Source organism: Astyanax mexicanus, chromosome 1 (assembly GCF_023375975.1).
Source record: "Astyanax mexicanus isolate ESR-SI-001 chromosome 1, AstMex3_surface, whole genome shotgun sequence".
In the NCBI taxonomy this organism is placed as follows: domain Eukaryota; kingdom Metazoa; phylum Chordata; class Actinopteri; order Characiformes; family Acestrorhamphidae; genus Astyanax; species Astyanax mexicanus.
Window position 1 is genome coordinate 28,813,001 of NC_064408.1, and position 19,827 is coordinate 28,832,827.

The 19,827-nt window shown below is 38.8% G+C and overlaps 1 protein-coding gene across 2 annotated transcripts in view; it reads left to right on the top strand.

Annotated features, from left to right (window-relative positions):
• The window catches only part of tmem132e (transmembrane protein 132E), a 160,646-nt gene extending 141,263 nt beyond the window's left edge, over positions 1 to 19,383 (top strand). The window contains exons 8-10 of one of the 2 annotated variants that reach the window (XM_049475812.1): positions 9,696 to 9,890; positions 15,621 to 16,598; positions 16,751 to 19,383. In XM_049475812.1, the coding sequence (XP_049331769.1) occupies positions 9,696 to 9,890; positions 15,621 to 16,598; positions 16,751 to 16,783 (1,206 nt within the window). In that variant the 3' untranslated portion in view covers positions 16,784 to 19,383. Of the gene's footprint in view, positions 1 to 9,695; positions 9,891 to 15,620 lie in introns of both variants that reach the window. The other variant, XM_049475808.1, reaches the window with a different exon arrangement.
• The last annotated feature ends 444 nt before the right edge of the window (positions 19,384 to 19,827 follow it).

Below are 19,827 nucleotides of genomic sequence, written 5' to 3' on the forward strand. Positions count from 1 at the left end.
TTCTCTTTGTGTCTACTAAAATAAGGAATGTGAAATAAATGTTACATAAATATTATATAAACCAGGGGAAATTTAGATTTTTTGACTGGTCCCAGTACTCAGGATAAATTGGCAATAGTAGACCGACAGTATAAATCGATACCCTATATAATACCTTGATATGGTAAATATTTAGAATTTCTGCCCTCTTTTTATCTAATGGGCCCCTGACACACTCACACACACACACACACACAAGAGTAAAGTTAGCTAATTACAGAGAAAACTCACCAAGGTCGTTAATAATTAAAGGCCAGCACAAAACTTTTTGAAATCCTTGTACAGCCCTGCTCCCGACGCTGTGTGTAGAATGCTTGCTGCTAATAATTTGTCACCAGTTAAAAAGGAGGATCTAATTATAAATGCTGCATCTCACCCAAACAGTGGCAGCGTCAGCTCTTTGTAATTTCCTTGTTATTTAGTTTGAGTTTGCCACCGCCAGAGCTTTTCCCAGCCTCTGAAACATCCCTGATCTGCATCTTCACTTTATGCTGCTCTGCTGAGGTTGGAATACAAAGCCCAGCCCCCGTCACACACGGCTATTTTAATGGACGCTGTTGGGAAGCGGACACAAGTGAGTCCAGCTCACAGCTTTTTTGCTTAGTAATAGCTCAGTTTTAATGTGCCTCAAGAAGCCATGTGAACAGCCCACATGCATTTACTCTGTAGTCCAGATTACACGCGTTCCCTGTGGATTAATTGGCTGCGGGTGTGCTGGGTGTGTGCACTGCTGTAATGAAGTTTGAAAAACAGAGGAGCGTCCTTATCTTTCAGTTTCTGACAGCTCTTTACAAACACAAAGCTCCCTCCCGCCTGTTAAAAAACGCACTCATCAAACAGGTAGAGCAGCAAGCACAATACAACTAATTGCAGGCTCCTTGGATGGCAAACAAATACGCCTCTCCGGCAGGATCTCTCCATTCGCTCACTTTCTCTCTAAAGCTATCTCTCTTTTCTCTCACTTTCTCTCTGAAGCTGTCTCTCTATTCTCTCACTTTTTCTCTAAAGCTGTCTCTCCATTCTCTCACTTTTTCTCTAACTCACTTTTTCTCTAAAGCTGTCTCTCTTTTCTCAAGTTGTCTCTCTATTCTCTCACTTTTTCTCTAAAGCTGTCTCTCTTTTCTCAAGTTGTCTCTCTATTCTCTCACTTTTTCTCTAAAGCTGTCTCTCTATTCTCTCACTTTTTCTCTAACTCACTTTTTCTCTAAAGCTGTCTCTCTTTTCTCTCAATTTTTCTCTAAAGTTGTCTCTATTCTCTCACTTTTTCTCTAACTCACTTTTTCTCTAAAGCTGTCTCTCTTTTCTCTCAATTTTTCTCTAAAGTTGTCTCTATTCTCTCACTTTTTCTCTAAAGCTGTCTCTCTATTCTCTCACTTTCTCTCTAAAGCTGTCTCTCTAATCTCTCACTTTCTCTCTAAAGCTGTCTCTCTACTCTCTCACTTTTTCTTTAAAGCTGCCTCTCTATTCTCTCACTTTCTCTCTGAAGCTGTCTCTCTATTCTCTCACTTTTTCTCTCTATTCTCTCACTTTTTCTCTAAAGCTGTCTCTCAAATCTCTCACTTTCTCTGTAAAGCTGTCACTCTATTCTCTCACTTTTTCTCTCTATTCCCTCACTTTTTCTCTAAAGCTATCTCGTTATTCTCTCACTTTCTCTCTAAAGCTATTTCTCTATTCTCTCACTTTCTCTCTAAAGCTGTCTCTCTCTTCTCTCACTTTTTCTCTAAAGCTGTCTCTCTCTTCTCTCACTTTTTCTCTAAAGCTGTCTCTCTCTTCTCTCACTTTTTCTCTAAAGCTGTCTCTCTCTTCTCTCACTTTTTCTCTGAAGCTGTCTCTCTATTCTCTCACTTTTTCTCTAAAGCTGTCTCTCTCTTCTCTCACTTTTTCTCTAAAGCTGTCTCTCTCTTCTCTCACTTTTTCTCTGAAGCTGCCTCTCTACTCTCTCACTTTTTCTCTAAAGCTGTCTCTCTGCTCTCTCACTTTTTCTCTAAAGCTGTCTCTCTATTCTCTCACTTTTTCTCTAAAGCTGTCTCTCTCTTCTCTCACTTTTTCTCTAAAGCTGTCTCTCTCTTCTCTCACTTTTTCTCTGAAGCTGCCTCTCTACTCTCTCACTTTTTCTCTAAAGCTGTCTCTCTGCTCTCTCACTTTTTCTCTAAAGCTGCCTCTCTTTTCTCTTTTTTATCTCTGTTGTATTTTCTGCTTTCTCTCTTTCTCACTTTCTTTCTTATTTACTCTCTATTCTCTCACTTTCCTATTTTGTCTCTCAGTTCTCTCTCTCTCTCTCTTATTAATCTCCCTATTCTCTTGCTTTCCTATTTTGTCTCCCGGTTCTCTCACTTACTTTTCTTTTATTTTGTCTCTTTACTCACACATTCTCCTGTTTTGTCTCTCTGTTCTTTCCCTCACTTTCTATCTTATTTTGTCTCTCTGCTCTCTCTCTCTCTCTCTCTCTCTCTCTCTCTCTCACTATCTCTGTTGTTTTATCTCTCTACTCACTCACTTTCTCTTATTTTGTCTCTTTGCTTACTCACTTTCTTACATTGTCTTATTTCTCTCTCTTTCTTTTTATGTTATCTCTTTACTCACTCTCTTTCTCTCTTTTTTATTATCTTTACTCACTCACTTACTCATTTTCTTTCTATCTCTCTGTTCTCTCTCTCAATTTCTCTCTGCCTCCCTTCTTTCTCACTCTCCCTCTATTGCTCTCTTACCTTGTCTCTCTCTTCTTTCTCAATGTCTCCCTTATTTTACTCTCCTACATTTGTCTTTCTACTTTCTCACTTATGTTCTTGTCTCCCTACTCTATTGCACTTTTTCTTATTTTGTCACTCTACTCCTTTCTGTTAAAATTGTTCTGTCTCTACTCACATGTTCACTTTTTTCTCTATCTCACTCTACATTCCTACTCATTTCTCTGTTACTCATTTTGTCTTTATGCTCTGACTCTTTTTTTTCTGCCTCTCTCTTACTCTCGTTCTGTCTCTCCACTTGCTTTCTCATTCACTGTCTCTCCCTGCCTGTCACTTTCTCTCACTCACTTTCTGTTTCTCTGCTCTCCTCTTTGTACTCTCTCACTTAAACTCTCTTCCCTTCGCTTAACACACTGACTTTCTCTCATTCATTCCTACCTCATCTCGGCTCTTACTTAATTTCTCACTCTCTTACTCACTTTGTCTCTACTGTCTCTCTTTATTACTGACTTTGTCTCTTTTAAATTTTTTTTAATTATCTTTTTTTAATTATCTTTAGATGGGTAAAGATAGAAAGCTGCCGTTAGGAAACTGCTGGGTTTAATTATAGATTGGTCCTGCTCTCCTGTCCCTCCAGGGCCTTCAGCTCTTTTTCCTGCAGACAACACAAGAACGTATAGGAGTGAAGTGGCCAATGAAGTATAACGGCATGTTCCAGAACATCAGTGCATCCAGTGCTGTAGAAAAGGACCAGTGTCTTTTACAGGCTGAGCCGTGTCAGGCCGTGCTCATCTGTACATGCTTTCTGATGCTGCAGCAGGAGGCAGGAGGCAGTACAGGGGAAGGCGTGGGGGAGGTACAGGCTAACCAATGAGAGTGCTAGGCTTCTAGTTGCCCCTGGCACTGAGGGGACTACAGAAAATGCTATGCAATCATCCATGTTGTACTGTATTCTACTGTATGTCACAGTACATTAACATTATTAAACTCAGTAGTTAGCAGTAGTGAAATTATAGGGAAATTATAACACGTGCCAGTTTATAAAGTTCATAAAAATCCATCAGTGCCAGGAGAATCCTAGCATGGAGCCAAAGGGCTGGGCAGTGCAGACGTCAGAGATTTTAAACGCTATAAAAGGTCCTTATAGGCTTTCAGGGCTAAATGGCCAAAAGCTGAGGTTGCTTTACTCCCCGCTTAGTCACTGGTTAAAATCTGACTGTGCGATTAAGTCAATTATAGGGCCTATTATGAGTAAAAATGTTATGCCTCTGTTTTTTGAATAGGAGTTCTGCTGTGACTGAATATAATGGGATAATGTATTAATAACGTCACTTTAATACTTTTATATTTCCACACGCGGGTGTTGTTTGAAAAAGGTTAATTGATTTATTTGTTCATTATTATTTTCTTGCAAACTGAGCCTTTAAATCTCTTTCTCTGTTCACCTCCTGCTCAGTTATTGTTCAGTTATTAAATGGAAATGACCGAATTAAAAGTACAGTCAAGTGAACATAATGTGTTACTGACTCTGGATGCAGTCGACACAGCAAGACATGTTTTTTCTTTTTTTTTTTTTAATGCAAGATGCTAGGCTTACAAACACCAGACTATCACCAGTGTTAACTTACAGTAAATACAGTACATATCAAAACTTCTTCTAAACATATATGGGAACTAATGATAATCTATGAGAGCTACATACTTGGCTAGAAGTATAATGAACAGTTTATTAAAATGGCATTAAAAGGCTTTATGTTAATATTTAAGCAAAATGATCATCAACGTTTCACTTTGTAGTACTAATCTTGTGGAATGATACCACATGCTACCATATACTTTGGTAAAAAATGTTGGTTCTGGTTTCTCTATTAATGTCTATTCCACTATTTAGCTATATTATTATTATTATTATTATTATTACTACGTATATTAGATTATATTTATTATATTTTCTGTTTATAGAATAAGGTAAGACATACCACATTGTTCTAAACCACATAGATATTTCTGAGCATGCATTTACATACATGAGATTGGTGACAGTTAGAAATGCAGTGCTTGTTCGCAGTGTTACCCTGCTATCTCCTATTGTAAAGAATAATAAACATGACCCAGACACTTTAATAAGTTGGTTTGATTGGTTGATTGAAGTCACATTAACCAATACTTTTCAGGCCTGATAAATTCAGAAAAAAAAAAACTTCAGTATTGAACTTTAATTTAGCTTTTTTTTTTTGAAGAAGAAGAAGAAGCAATATTATTATTACACTTGATCCCAGTATATGTTGGAGATTGCTTTAGCTATTTATTTACATGCTTTTTTTTTCTTTTTATCACCATTAACCTTAATTATTACTTACTATCACTATTATTATTTTATCAGTATGCCTGAGCATAACAACAGAATATTATGGGGTAATGTGACATTTTATCAATATGCTTTCCAGGAAGTTTTTCCTGTTTTTTTTGCCACTTGCTCACCTTGCAGCACACTTCAGCCACATAGTGCTAATGGTAATATATTATAGTTATAATTCTCCATTATCAATCCAAGACCTTCATGCTTTGAACATAGTGTCAGGTTTTTTGATAAAACTGGCTCTAGACTGTGTGTAAAGTAACCAAGGCATATTTAGTCTGTTAAAATGTAGAAGACTTATAGAATCTTATGAGCTATTATTTAATTTCAATGCACAATTCAAATTTTCAATTTTTCTATTGGCCAATTGGCCAAACATGCAGCAAAATGTTTTATAGATGAATTTTATTTATTATTTGAGAATTTTACACTTTGCAGTTATTACTCATCTTGGTTGTTGAATCTGATCTTGTGTTTCTTCCACACCGCAACTTATGTAACACATCTGTGTTTGTGTGTGTGTGTGTGTGTGTCTCATTTGTGTGGGTCTGAATTCCATTTATGAGTAATTTAAACTCCTTGGACAGATCTTTTGGATGTAGTAAACAAGAAACAAAAAGTTGTGGAAATTAAGATTGAATTGCCGCCAACTGGCACCTCTGGTATCTGCGCTTTTTTGTAATTCCTTCCCCCAGTTCTTCCTCACGCTGCAGCGAGGCTCAGGCCCGCAAGTAGAACATCAGCTGTCTTCAATAATTCACTGTGTTAGTTCGGAGATTCACTCAAGCTTCCTGAGTTTCCTCCAGCAGATTATTTCTGTCTAAGAACGATAGCTCATCGCATGCTCTGCAGTACATGCTCTCAACAAGCAATTGTTCACGCAGATTTCCAAGACACTGGAGCGGTGCCTTGGTATAAAACGAGAGAAAATAGGCATGATACACAGTTTCAACTCAGACAAGGTATTGTTTCGTCACAAAAGCTCTATTTTCAACACTGAATAAAATACACTTTTGGCAGGAACTTTACATACAGCCGCCGGGAACATGAATGTCAGGGCAACAGTCGGAAAAATGTACACTTTATTTCCAAAAGTATTCCCTCAGATTCCAGTCCACAGGTGTATGAAAATGAAGCACATCAGCATTAAGACTGCTTCTACAAACATTAGTGAAAGAATATGTTGCTCTTAGTATCTCAGTGAACTCCAGCATGCAACAAGTCCAGTCGTGAAATGTCCTCACTACTCATTCTAGAAGTATTCCACAGTCAACTGTCAGTTCTATTATAACACAGAGAGCGACTGGGAACAACAGCAACTCAGTTACAAAGTGATGAGCCACACCAAATAACAGAGATCAGAGGATGCCGTATAGTGCAAAATGAAATAACAGAGATTAAACTGGGTACTAGGTTCTCCATTTATTGTGCAAATTAGCTTAACTTATCCTTTCACTTTTTAACATTCTAAACACATATTCTTACACGTATACCACACATTCTTAGCTACTGTATATCATTATACATATATAAGTTCACATACGTTTTATTCAATTTGTGTACAATCAATTGCCATTGATTTGTAGAGGATTGGTTTGCTTACTTTTGCTTACAAAATGTAATGTAAAACATATTGACCACATTTGACCAGGGGGGCCTAAGTTTTTGTATATTGTGAGGATATAAATTGGAAATATTACATATATACAGGTCTGGAAAAAAATAAGAGACCGCTTAAAAAGGATGAGTTACTTTTATTTTACCAAATTGAAAACCTCTGGAATATAATCAAGAGGAAGATTGATGATCACAAGCCATCAAACCAAACAGAACTGCTTGAATTTTTGCACCAGGAGTGGCATAAAGTTATCCAAAAGCAGTGTGTAAGACTGGTGGAGGAGAACATGCCAAGATGCAAGAAAACTGTGATCAAAGACCAGGGATACTCCAGCAAATATTGATTTCTGAACTTTTAAAACTTTATGAATATGAACTTGTTTTCTTTGCATTATTTGAGGTCTGAAAGCTCTGCATCTTATTGGTTATTTCAGCCATTTCTAATTTTCTGCAAATAAATGCTCTAAGTGACAATATTTTTATTTGGAATTTGGGAGAAATGTTGTCTGTAGTTTCTAGAATAAAACAACAGTGTTCATTTTACTCAAACCTATAAATAGATTAGAAATAAGAAATTTAATTTTTTCCAGAGCTATATATATTTACCTACATTTGGTGTCATGCAATAAAAAAGTGTATCTGTATCTCCAAGATGACACCTTTACAGTGGAAGAAAAACCTTAACTTTGGAACTCTTTTGGATTTTTTCGGACGGAAGTGTTAAAATATTTTATTGGATTTATTTAACGCATTTTAAAGCATTAATGAAGTTCTGACTCCTTGTCAAGAAGTGAAAAATGTCAGAAATCAAGATTTAAGGTATTTAACACTGTATCATACACATGGGATACACAGGATATACTGTATATCTGGCCCAAGTCCTTGTGTACGTGTGAATTTGTACCTTCGTACACTGGAATTACAAATAGCCACAAATGAACATCTGCTTTCTCTCACAATAACATGGTGTTTTCCCTGCACCTGTATCTCTTTCCGGGTGGGAGGACAGGGGCTTGCGATGGCTGTAAAGTGGGCAGTTCATGGGGGTTTCTGTGGAAACCGGAGTGGTTTGGTCGACAGGTGCGCTATTCAGGGTTGTTGTTTTTTTTTCTCGTTACTTTGCCCTCTGGTCACACAGTGTCTTGAGTGTATATGATCCACCCACTAAATACTGCTGTTATGCTGTCACTTTTGCTCTCTGCCTCTCCATCTGTCTTCCTCTGCTCTCCCCCTGTTTGTATTCCTCTGTGATCTCCTTTCTCCCGCTCTCTCTTTCTCTCTCTCGCTCTCTGTTTTTCTCACTCTGTTTTGTTATTGTCACAGAAAGTCTGGTGAATGTTGATGATTCTTTTCTGAGGTCAGCCCTGTAGCTCAGGACTTTTAAGTGAATATCAGTCTAGATTATTAGTTCAGTGGAAATGATTTAGAAATCAGAAGATTAGATCTAATATACGTCTATGCAATTGCCCTTTAAGTCATTTGGTTATTAACTTAATTAGTAATTATTCATTAGTTGCAATGTAAACTTTTGTATTATGTAAAGCTTTTACATTAAATTTGCATTGTGCATTGAGATACTACTTGTTGTGTCAATACTTATATACATATACAAATTGCATATGTCACATACTGTACACTCTAAAAAAAAAAATAGAGGTACAATATGAGTTCTTTTTTGGTACAATATTGGTCTTTACAGGGTCAGATGTGTTCCCTCTGAAGTACAAAGTGTTTTCTAACAGCAATAAGTACAAATTTGTATCATTTTACTAGACAAAAGGTACATTCAGTATTCTGTATCACTGTACTAATAAACAATATATGTTTTATTTGCACATTTTTCAATTAAAAGCCAGACAATTTTGGATCATCAAGTTATTGACACACATTCACTTGATGATAATGTTTATAATCTTTATAATCTTTACTGGTACAACAAAAATAAGTAAATTAGTCTCAAAATAAGAGAGCACTTTAAAAAAAAGATGAGTTTCTTTGATTTTACTAAATTGAAAACCTCTGGAATATAATCAAGAGGAAGATGGATGATCACAAGTCATCAAACCAAGCTGAACTGCTTGAATTTTTGCACCAGGAGTGGCATAAAGTTCAAAAGCAGTGTGTAAGACTAGTGGAGGAGAACATGCTACGATGTATGAAAACTGTGATTAAAATCCAAAATGATTCCAACAAATATTGATTTCTGAACTCTTAAAACTTCATGAAAACGAACTTGCTTTCTTTGCATTATTTGAGGTCTGAAAGCTCTGCATCTTTTTAAATATTTGTATTTATTTTTTATTTCCAGAGCTGTGTATATATATATACATACATATATATATATATATATATATATATATATATACGTATATATATATATATATATATATATATACGTATGTATATATATATATATATATATATATATATATATACGTATGTATATATATATATATATATATATATATATATACATACGTATATATATATATATATATATATATATATATATATATATATATATATATATATATATATATATATATATACGTATATATATATATATATATATATATATATATATATATATATGTATGCTGTTTGTATATATACATTAAATACAAATCAGTACAGGTTTCCAGAGTTTGTACCTGGATATGTGACTGCTTTGTGACCTTTTATCAGTAATTTAAAAGTAGTTTTGCCCAGAGGAGAATGAGTCCCCCTGGAGAGTCTTTGTTCCATCCAGGTTTTGTTCTTCCAGCTTTGAGACTGGGGTTTTACTTGCTGCTGTTGCTCACTGATGCTTTTATGTTTTATTTTTTTTATTTATTTTGTTTTGTGTGTTGATTTAACCAGATTTGTGTATTGTGCTGCTTTGTAACATCAGTTATAAAAAGCGCTATATATAAATGATTTAGATTTTAGATTTTTTTTATTTGATTTAAAAATAACTGAACATTATTTTCTCATATTTTCTCATCTTTTTACAGGTTGAATCTCCACTGGCAGTAGAGGCTGTGTTGGGGGAGGCGCCTTTCTCCGTGGTGGACGATAAAGTGTCCATAGTGGATCTGCGTGTCCATGCCATCTCCGGACTCACCCTGAGTCTCCAGCCCAGCCCTGGCAATAGCCACACCATGGTTGCCAAGGCAACTGGCTTACAGACTCTCTCCGCTCTCAAGCAGGTATTATTGACTTTTCTTTCTTTTTTTTTTCTTTTTTTTCTAAATAAACTTTATCCATCTCAGAAAGTTGGCATCCTCGTGAACCTTCACTCAATATGAAGAACATCTTGTAAACTTGTAAATCTTTTCAACTCGTTTTCTGAAAGTTTACAGAGCTGTGTATGTCTTTTTCTTCTTCAACGGCAGCAGCACAAAATGACCTTTCGACCAGTTTGGAGAGCTGTAGATGATAGTTGTCAGGAATGCAGCCAACCCTCCTTTCTTCCGACAGGTGTAATATCCCTTAAGAAAAGAACTGAAAAGCGAATGAATCTGAAAAGTTAACCAGCCATTTCAGGTCAACAATTTCCATGGCAACATTCCATTCCATAACACCAGTCGGCGCTTGAAGTGGCCCGGAACATTGCTGGGCTGACAAATAATTAAAGCTGTTGTTGTGGCAGACTCTGCTAGACCATCATCCTCACAGGAACATCTCCCCTGTTTACTGTTGACAGTTGAAGTTTTCGGAGCTGGAGCTGCTTCCCTTCAGGTTCTCTGGGTTATTCGTAAACAATGCGGAGAGCTCCGATGCTGTTGGACGGAAAAAAATCTCAAATAAATTCATTCAGATGTATCCGCTTTTGGGCCTGGTGGACTAGCATTGGTTAGAAGGGTCATTTTTTCTTTGCAAATACATTTATTAAAGCTGTCTTTTACACAGCCCAGTCACAATATTATAAACGCTTCCTTGTTTCTATACTCACTGTACAGTTTTCAGCTCAACTGAGCACATATTTCTTTTATCATTCTCCTTTCACTAAGGACTAGAGCTTAGATTGGGCCCAAAAAAATCTGACCACACCTGGCCCGAGCCTGTGCACATTCTGCTCGAGCCCGAGCTGCCCAATAAACTGTCACCCGAGCCCGATTTTAACCAGACATTTTTTAATTAGAAAGGTAGTAAAACTGAGCTTAAAAAAAATATTCGGGCTGTTTGAATGAGCAAAATCTGTTTAGAATGATGTTGATTAACATTGCAACACTGAAGAAGCACAGACCTATTATTTAAGAATTTATTATTATTATTATTTATTATTATTATTATTTTTTTAAGAACAGCTGCACACAATGCTAAAAGTCAAATGTGGACAAGTGGAGAAGCTTACGTGTGCACCTCAGAGCTGCATGATCATAACATTCAAAATTTTTATTTAAACTTTTATTTAAAACACAGTGTGATTTGCTACTCCTTAAAATAAAAATAGCCGACGCCTACATCACAGATTATTTTCTTGAACCCGACCCGGCCCAAGGAAAGTGGTGGAAAAACTCGGCCCGAGTTCGGGTCGGGCCTTGGGTCGGGTTACAGCATAGAATCTAAGCTCTAGTCAGGACCCCTTGGGACTACCATAGAGCAACTAATACTTAAGTAGTGGATCGCACATTCTCATGACTGCAGTGACACTGACATGGTGGTGGTGTATGAGGTGTTCGTGTGTGTACAGCAGTGCTGCTGGGGTTTTTAAACACTGTGTTCACTCACTGTCCTCCACCCTATTAGACATTGCTACCTACACCTTCTCCTCCACCTCATAGATGTAAAGTCAGAGACAGAAGCTTTGATCTGTTGCTGCTGTCTGGTTGGTGGAGTATTCTCAGCTCCAGCAGAGACACTGAGGTGTTCAAAACCTCCAGCAGCACTGCTGCGTCTGATCCACTCGTACCAGCACAACACACACTACTAACACACCACCACCATGCCAGTGTCACTACAGTGTTGAGAATTACACTCACCCAAATAATAGCTGCCTTGTGGAGGTCCTATAGAGTCCTGACCGTTAAAGAACAGAGTGAAATGAGGAAGATGATAAAGTATAAAGTATGCAGAGATACAAATACAGGACTACAGTCTATAATTAAAGAATCCTGTAAGTATTCTGTTTGCTTAGTGAAGCTGAAAAAGTGAAAAAATGTGTGTAGAAACTGGGAGATGGTAATAATATTCTGATCTGACTGTGTTTCATTACTCAAACTCAAACTCATCAAACTCTGCTGGATGAAAGTCTTCCCAGGCCCGTGAATTAGACCACCATCATTGAAAAGTTGTTAACATGTGGGACATTTCACAGGGAAAGCAAGGATTCCATCCATGGTCACATCAAATATAATATTCTTTCTACCTATTTTTATTCTTAATATTTCAAAAATGGGAAACTTGGAAGGGTAGCTTGTAAAGTGTAAAAAAAATACTGTATGTTTTGATGACCACTTTCCTCAGTTGTCCCTTATCTTTAGTATAGAAAATATATAGAAGTATACATTCTAGCATTTTATCATAGGTACTTATTTAACTTCAGTGTCTAGCTGAGACGTTCCTACTTATACAAAAAAAAAATGTTAAGATACTCAGCACTCAGCAAGCTTGAGGAAAAGCAGACTTGCCAGTTATTATTATTTTAAAACAGCCTACATTGCTGCAGTGGACGTGGACAACTTGTGGGCTCCAGTGCTTATTCAGTTTCCTCAATCTGTTTTTTTTTTTTTTTTTAAACATTGGATTACAAATCAACACCGATCTGCACTAGTGAATAATTATATGTACTCAGAACTGGCTCTGCGCATGTTGCAGTCACATCCTGTCAAAACACGGACATATATTTCCGATTCTTTGTTTCCTCTAATATTTGTGCAGCCTGAATTGGACGAAACTCTGATGGCACACATTGGCATCGCGAGTTCTCATCATGTTCTGAAGATCCATCGGCCAATTAGCTCCAGCCGGCTCCGCCAGGCCGGCCCCGTAGGTGCAATAAAGGACTGTTTGACATTCAGACGTATTCAAATCTTCCCCGGCATCAACGCACCAAATGAGACGCCGTCTTGCTTAATAAGAAGCCAAGAACATGCCGCCACTTCTGTTCCTTCCCGCTCGACTGGCACCGGGGGAGCTCCGTACATTTGCTTTGTAATCCTCCCAAAGCTTTAATTGAGGCTCGTATTTTGGAGCGAGGCTTCCCCGGACGCCGCCATGCTAATTTGCCCCGACGTCTCGGGCAGATACCAGAGTTTCAGCGGCGGGAGTTTGGGACCTTCGTTCTTTCTTGTTCCGCTGCTTTTTTCTTCTTTCTCCTTTTCCTTTCTCCTCTGTTCTCTGCCTCGAACTCGAAAAAAAGAGCATCAAACAATGGCCGGCCCCTCTCAGTTCATGCATTAAAATGTAATTGCCCCTCCCACCCCCTCCACCCCGTCCCAACTGCACCCGAAAGGCTTGGCCACCTTTGGATTTAATTAGTGTAATGTATCGCCCTAAGTGCTTGTGCCGTAAAAGCCTGCGATGACCCTCCTCTGTTCCGGTCGCTTGGATCTCGGAGGAGAGCCTCAAACCAGTGCAGTTGTTCTGCCGGCCAGGAAAGTTTGCCCTCGAGCCCTTTCTCTCAGCCGCCGTCCCTGCAGCAGCAGCAGCAGCAATGATAAATGAACCCTGCTGCAGAGCGCTGACGGTCACGGTGTCGGAGGAGACATGCTTTGTCCTCACTCCTGCTACAACTTTGTCCCTCATGCTGTTCCCCCGACGTTTGTCACCGTTTTGTTTCAAGTCATGTACGAAAGAGGGAGCTGCTGAATACTCTCTCTCTCTCTCTCTTCCTCTCTCTCTACATCTTTGGCTGACTGACATGCTCAAATAATTAATGCACCGCATGCTAATGTGCTGCATGCTAAGTTTATTTCTTCCTTTTCCCAGTTCAGGAGATGCTTGAATGCTCTGATTTCCATGTTTGTTAAGTAGAACTGCAAAAGACTGAAGATCTTCTCCACCAGAAACTTAAGGACCTTTCCTGCTGTTCTGAACTTGTTCTGAACAATTCATCCATCATTTCCTAACCAGACAGCATTGAAGAGAGCTGCAGCTTAGAGAACTGCAGCTTAGCCTTCCTTTTTAACTTGCGTGCGTGGAGTTCCAAAAGTTCATCAGCATGGCACATTGCCTTAAATGTTTTATTCAAGCTGCACATATCAAAGACGGCCTTCTTCTTGACAAGCGAGGATGACAGCGGCTGGGCCACAATGTCAGAGCAACCTTGAAGGTAGCGACGCTGTCAAACACTTTTAAGCTTTCGCAACAAGACGTAACAGACTGAAGCCAGACAAAACACTTTCCCATCTGAGAAGAAGGAGGAGGAGGGGAAATATTAGACAAAAAAGAATTAACTCCACCTTGGCATCACTAGCTAAAAGCACTCTGTCAAAGTAGCTTTTCTTTGTGTTGGCCTGCTATCAGCATCGGGCACGGCAGCATTGTTTTGTCTGCAAGTTGGAACAAGTAAAGGTCAAGCAAACACTCAAACCACATGTAACACAAGCCTCACGTCTGTGGGTCCTCTGACCATGTACCTGTCTGATCGACAAGCCCACACAGACATAGAGAATAGAGAATAATGTACGTTTTGACAGAGATGAGGGACGTAGGCCGCAGCATTTTTCCCAGTACTGATGGAGTCTTTGTTCTCAAGGCCTGCTGGTCGCAGTGCTTTTCCAACAAATCCAAAGGTTAGCTCTGCTAAAGCTAAATTGAACAATGAAGACGGTAAAAAAATACAGCTTCAATCAGAAAAAGTTGAAATAATGTGGAAAATATCTATATCTTTGACTATTATTTAATTGCAGAGAGTATAAACGAATTATATTTAATTTAAATGTATTAATATACAGTTAGGGTGAGATGGGAGCCTAGTAATGAGGTAAAATAACTAAATAATGATGTGATTTCAGACAGGTGATGCCAACAGGTGATTGTAATCATGATTCGGTGAGCCTTAGAGCAGCACAAACAGGCAGATGATCTCCAATTTCTAACCGGCCCCCAAAAGAAAATTGGAGAAAAAAAAATGCAACAATGTCCTCCTATTGGTGCACACCTAAAGACATGTTTGAAAGAAGAATGAAACAAAATAACATGTGAAACTAAAATAAATTTCAGGCCTGAAATTAAGGAACGGATGTGTGTTAACAACAAATCAAGTTGAGCAGAAAAAAACCTGAACTATCTTGAGTTTATACTGTCTGCTATGAAACAAACATACAAAGAAAAGAAAAATACTACTCTATTTTTATCCGCATTTTCCATACTATCAAAACCATTTCTGTTTTGGGATTGTAATTCAAAGGTAGGATTACAATTTCAATCCTCTGTATGTCCTGTACATTATGCAGTATTGACAATAAAACTACTTTACTTGGCTTGGAATACTTTGGGATGAACACTGTCATTTTTGTGCCACACTGTTTAAATTATATATTTTTTCTAGGTCTTTTCTAGGTTTGATTTGTGTATTTGCATAATGAATTCATGATTGAAAAACCAGTGATGGACAGTAATAGAATTATTTTGTCAATCTGATGAGTCTAAAGAATGTTGTGCCACGCTACAGAATGTTACGCCCGATGTGTAATGTTGTAAAATACATATATTCTATTATAGTTATAAGCTAAAATGCTCCTCTTCTAACAAAATGCAGCACAAATGCACCTAATATATTTGCTAACTTGCTGCTCTGATGTGTTTCTCGAAGGCCTGAAGGAACGAATGCCTCTGTTAGAGAATTCAAAGCAACTTCGTTTCCAGTGTTTTTCGTCTTTGTTGCAAGACAGAAGAGCACAATTTCCTCAAATGGATTGTTGGAAATTGCACACTGCTTAAGGGAAGTGCTCATGTTGTGACTGATTCCATTTCCTTATGCTTGTTTGCAGGAGGCCAGCCTCTCTATCTGGGTGTACTACAGCGACAATACGGCTGCTCCGCTCAGCATATACGACCCTAAGGACTACAACCTTAACGCTTCTACTGTAGACGACAAGGTGGCCTCCATTTCCCAGGAGCCTCAGCAGAGGTGGCCTGTCGTTGTTGCGGAAGGTGAAGGGTCTGGAGAGATTGTGCGTGTAGAGATGACTATATGCGAAGCCTGCCAGAAGACCAAGCGAAAGAGTGTGATTGCCTATTCTCCGGTTCATGTTAAGGTGCGTTTTGGAACTGAGGAAGATTCTGAGGAAGAAGTAGAACCAGAGACTGATGTGTCGGTCAGTACACAGATCAGCATAACCGATCCAAATATCGATGCCGGCTACGAACCATCCAACGAGCAACCCGCCAGCGTCCCAATCGATTACACCAATTTCCCCACCATCAGCATCCCGGAGCAACCGACCGAGGAGGAAGATGATGACTTTGTGCCTTCACCTCGTAGCATGACTGACCTGGAGATCGGCATGTATGCCCTTCTTGGAGTATTCTGCCTGGCCATTCTGGTGTTTCTAATCAACTGCATCGTATTCGTCCTCAAGTACCGGCACAAGCGCATCCCGCCCGAAGGCCAGGCCAACATGGACCACTCGCACCACTGGGTGTTCCTTGGCAACGGGCAACCCTTGCGAGCCCAGAGTGACCTTTCCCCGCAGACGGTGGAGAGTCCAAGTAACCCCTTGGAAGGGGTACAGACTTGCTGCCATGGAGACCACCACAGCAGTGGAAGCTCTCAGACCAGCGTCCAAAGCCAGGTTCACGGCCGGGGAGATGGCAGTTCCGGCGGCTCCACCAAGGAGCCCGGGGAAGAAGCCAGCTCGCCCACGTCCAAGCGCAAGCGTGTCAAATTCACCACCTTCACCACACTGCCCACAGAGGAGCTGCCCTACAATTCCATCCCAATAGCTGACGAGGAGGACATCCAGTGGGTATGTCAGGACATGGGCTTCCAAGACCCAGAGGAACTGCATGACTACATGCGCAGGATAAAAGAAATCGCCTAATGTGGCGGCTAGGAGTTTTCTAAAAGACCTTTCCTTTCTAATTCTAATTCTCTTCTTTTCTTCTCCCCTCACTCTAGTGGAGTTATCTTTTCACACGAACGAAGGAGTGACCGAGGCCTACTGTCCTGTTTCTTTGAAGGGTCGTATTTGCACAGTGCCGTTTCCCTTCCGAACGTGTTGGAACAGCTGCGAAAGAGACTGCGAACCTACAAAAATAGACGGGAAAGCCAAAAAACAAGACTAGAAGATCTTTACTTTGCTAGCACAAAATGGCTTCAGTGTTGCGTGTCGTCATAACTCAGGCGAAGAGGGCATCTCCTAAGGGAAACCCGTTTTGAGTTCTGAGCAAACGGTGTCACGACGGATTCCTCGAGCGCTCAGTCATCCTCTTAAGGAGGAGGCATGGGGTCACCCTGCTGTGGACAGGAACTTTCTCAGAGGAACTCCACGAGTCTTTGGCACTGTGTCCGTGGTTTTATTTTCTCTTTCTCTCTCTCTCTCTCTCTCTTTCGAACATCCGAGTATTCTTCTCCAACAAAGAGGCCTTTGTAGTGCAGATTTTAATTTTACTCAGAGAAAAAAGTGTTCGAGAGGTGCCACTCTCATGCCGCCACTGGCAGCTTACAGTTCTGCTACGGTAAATGTCAAAGGCGGTCATTAGGACACAGATACTATTGATTTTGATTTCTTTTTTTCTCACCAATGTTGAAAAACACTAAATGGTTGTCTCTCCTTCCCCTTTTTTAGCATCGTCTTTGAGCAACACCTCTCTTTAGTTCGCTCCCTTCCAGAATACTTACTTTGTCATACGTCTGTAGCATTTTCATACTAAAACCTAGCCTACTTTTTTGGATGACGTCACTTATTCACTCATTCCCCTGGTTAAGTCAGATGCCTTATTAAACGAATCCTATCAATCGCAGTCTCTGTTTGTGTTGACACCATATTTGTTCCCATCGCTCTGTGTCATCATAGGGGGTAGGGGGGGGTGGCTAACCCTCCAAACGACTTTGTGTATCCCAATTTGGCGTCAGCAGCGAGAAAGGCAGCAGCTTCTACATTGTAACATGAAATATCTTCTCCGGCATTCATATGCATGAAAGGAGAAGCTCGAGGCACAATCAGCTGTTTTTGTTTTTTCTCCCCCTAAATTTGTAAATGTTTGTATTATGATAATTATTACCTAAACATGCATTAATATCAATAGAGGACATGTTACCATGCATTTACATGCATGCGGTGTCAGCCCAACCCTCCAGCATCGTCCCCTTCCTGTGTACATACCATATTCTGCTTAATTATTTCTACTCAGGCTCATTGCCATTGCGATTCTCAGTCACCCCTGAGAGAGGCTGGATGCCAGACAAGTGCTTGTCATTCATTTGGATCTCGTTTTGTTACTCTTTTTTTTTTTTTTTTTTTTTTTCGTTTTCTTTATTTTTAACGTCCCAACGGTTCACATCCCAGGATAACATAAAAAAAGGAACTCTAATTAAACACGCAAAACCTACTTGAACACGTGCAGGATGTGGAATTCTGTGTGTAGCAAATACGTATAAGATCCATATTATTGTCACTGAGTTGTATGCTAAATTTTCTGTACATATTCTTTCACACTTATTTATACACGTAGGTTTCCTTCCCTTTTTTTTATATTGTTTTTTATATATATATATTGAGCACTGGCTGTGAAGACTAGAAGAATCTCAGATACACATTATTATTACGCCTGACTTTTTACACTAGTAAATGCCAGTGGGGTTTGTAAGTGGAAATGCCACATTACTTACTTACTACATGTTTTATAAATATATACGAGATCTATTTCTGAAGACTTTAGTTTTTTAGTTATTTACAGTTATGTTTTAGTTATTATCAAACCAATAATTCTCAAACTTGTTTTAGGGGTTTTTGTTTTTTTTCTCTAGGGCACATTAGGCTCACTGTAAGCAATGAAACTGTCATTTACTAGTGTAGAAACCTTTGGAAGGGGAAAGTTTTAAGATGTTTGATTAATGACTTGATTTAAAGACTGATTTAAAGATTGAGAGTTGCTAATCATGCCAAGGATGGTTTAATATAGCTGCAGTCTCTTCTGTTTTTTTTCAGGGCACAGTAAAATCTCCTGAAGTCATAAATGCATACATTTCTCTATTAAGTATAACTTGTAGCTTGTTCACGTAGGCACATTAATCATTTTAAAACAGTAGTCTGACACATGTTTCTTTATTTATTGCCTTCTTACATCCACTGTTCTTAAGCGTAGGTCCACTGCACTTCAAGGCCACAATTACAGAGGACCCACTACTGACCCCTGCCTCACCTCACCTCACACATCCTATTCTGCCTTATTGTATGATTTACATCACTCCCCATTCTTTTTAATGTGAGGTTTATTTTAAATAAAACTCCCAATAAAGGTTGTGTGTTGAAATGGCAATGGATTTGTACAAAAACAGGCCCACATCTGTTTGATTTTTTGTTTTTTTTTGTATCCAAATGAAACTTTTTCTTTCATTTCAGTGTTTCATATGTTAATGGGATTGTCTGGTTAAAAATCAAATTTACACTATTTTATTTTTTTTAATCACCACAGTTGTAGCTGATTAGCAGAGACATGTTTGGCTGTTAGCTTATTTAGCTTATTTAGTTGTGCACTAGATCTCCGAGGCTAATGTTGCTAGAAAATGAAAAAAAAAAAACACAAGAAGTTAATAGTCACATTTAGATTATTTTATGGGAACTCTACAGTGTCTTGTAAAAGTATTCATGCCCCTTTAATTCTATCACATTAGACAAACACAAAGTATTGCATAAGTGTAAATTGGAATAAAAATGATATCAATTATGATATCAATAAAAATCTGAAAAGTGTGATGTGCAAAACGATTCAGCCCCCCTATATCAATACTTAGTGGAGCCTCCATTTGCTGCTGTTACAACTGTAAGTGCTTTGTATTTTGTCTCTACCAGCTTTGCACATCTAGAGACTTTACTATAGAGATTTTTACCCATTCTTCTTTATACAACAGCTCAAGCTCAGTCAAGAACAGCTGTATTTATACTGAGAATAAATTACACACAGCTGGACTCTATTACTAACTAATTAAGTGACTTCTGAAGGCATTTGATTGCACTGGATTTTATTTAGGGG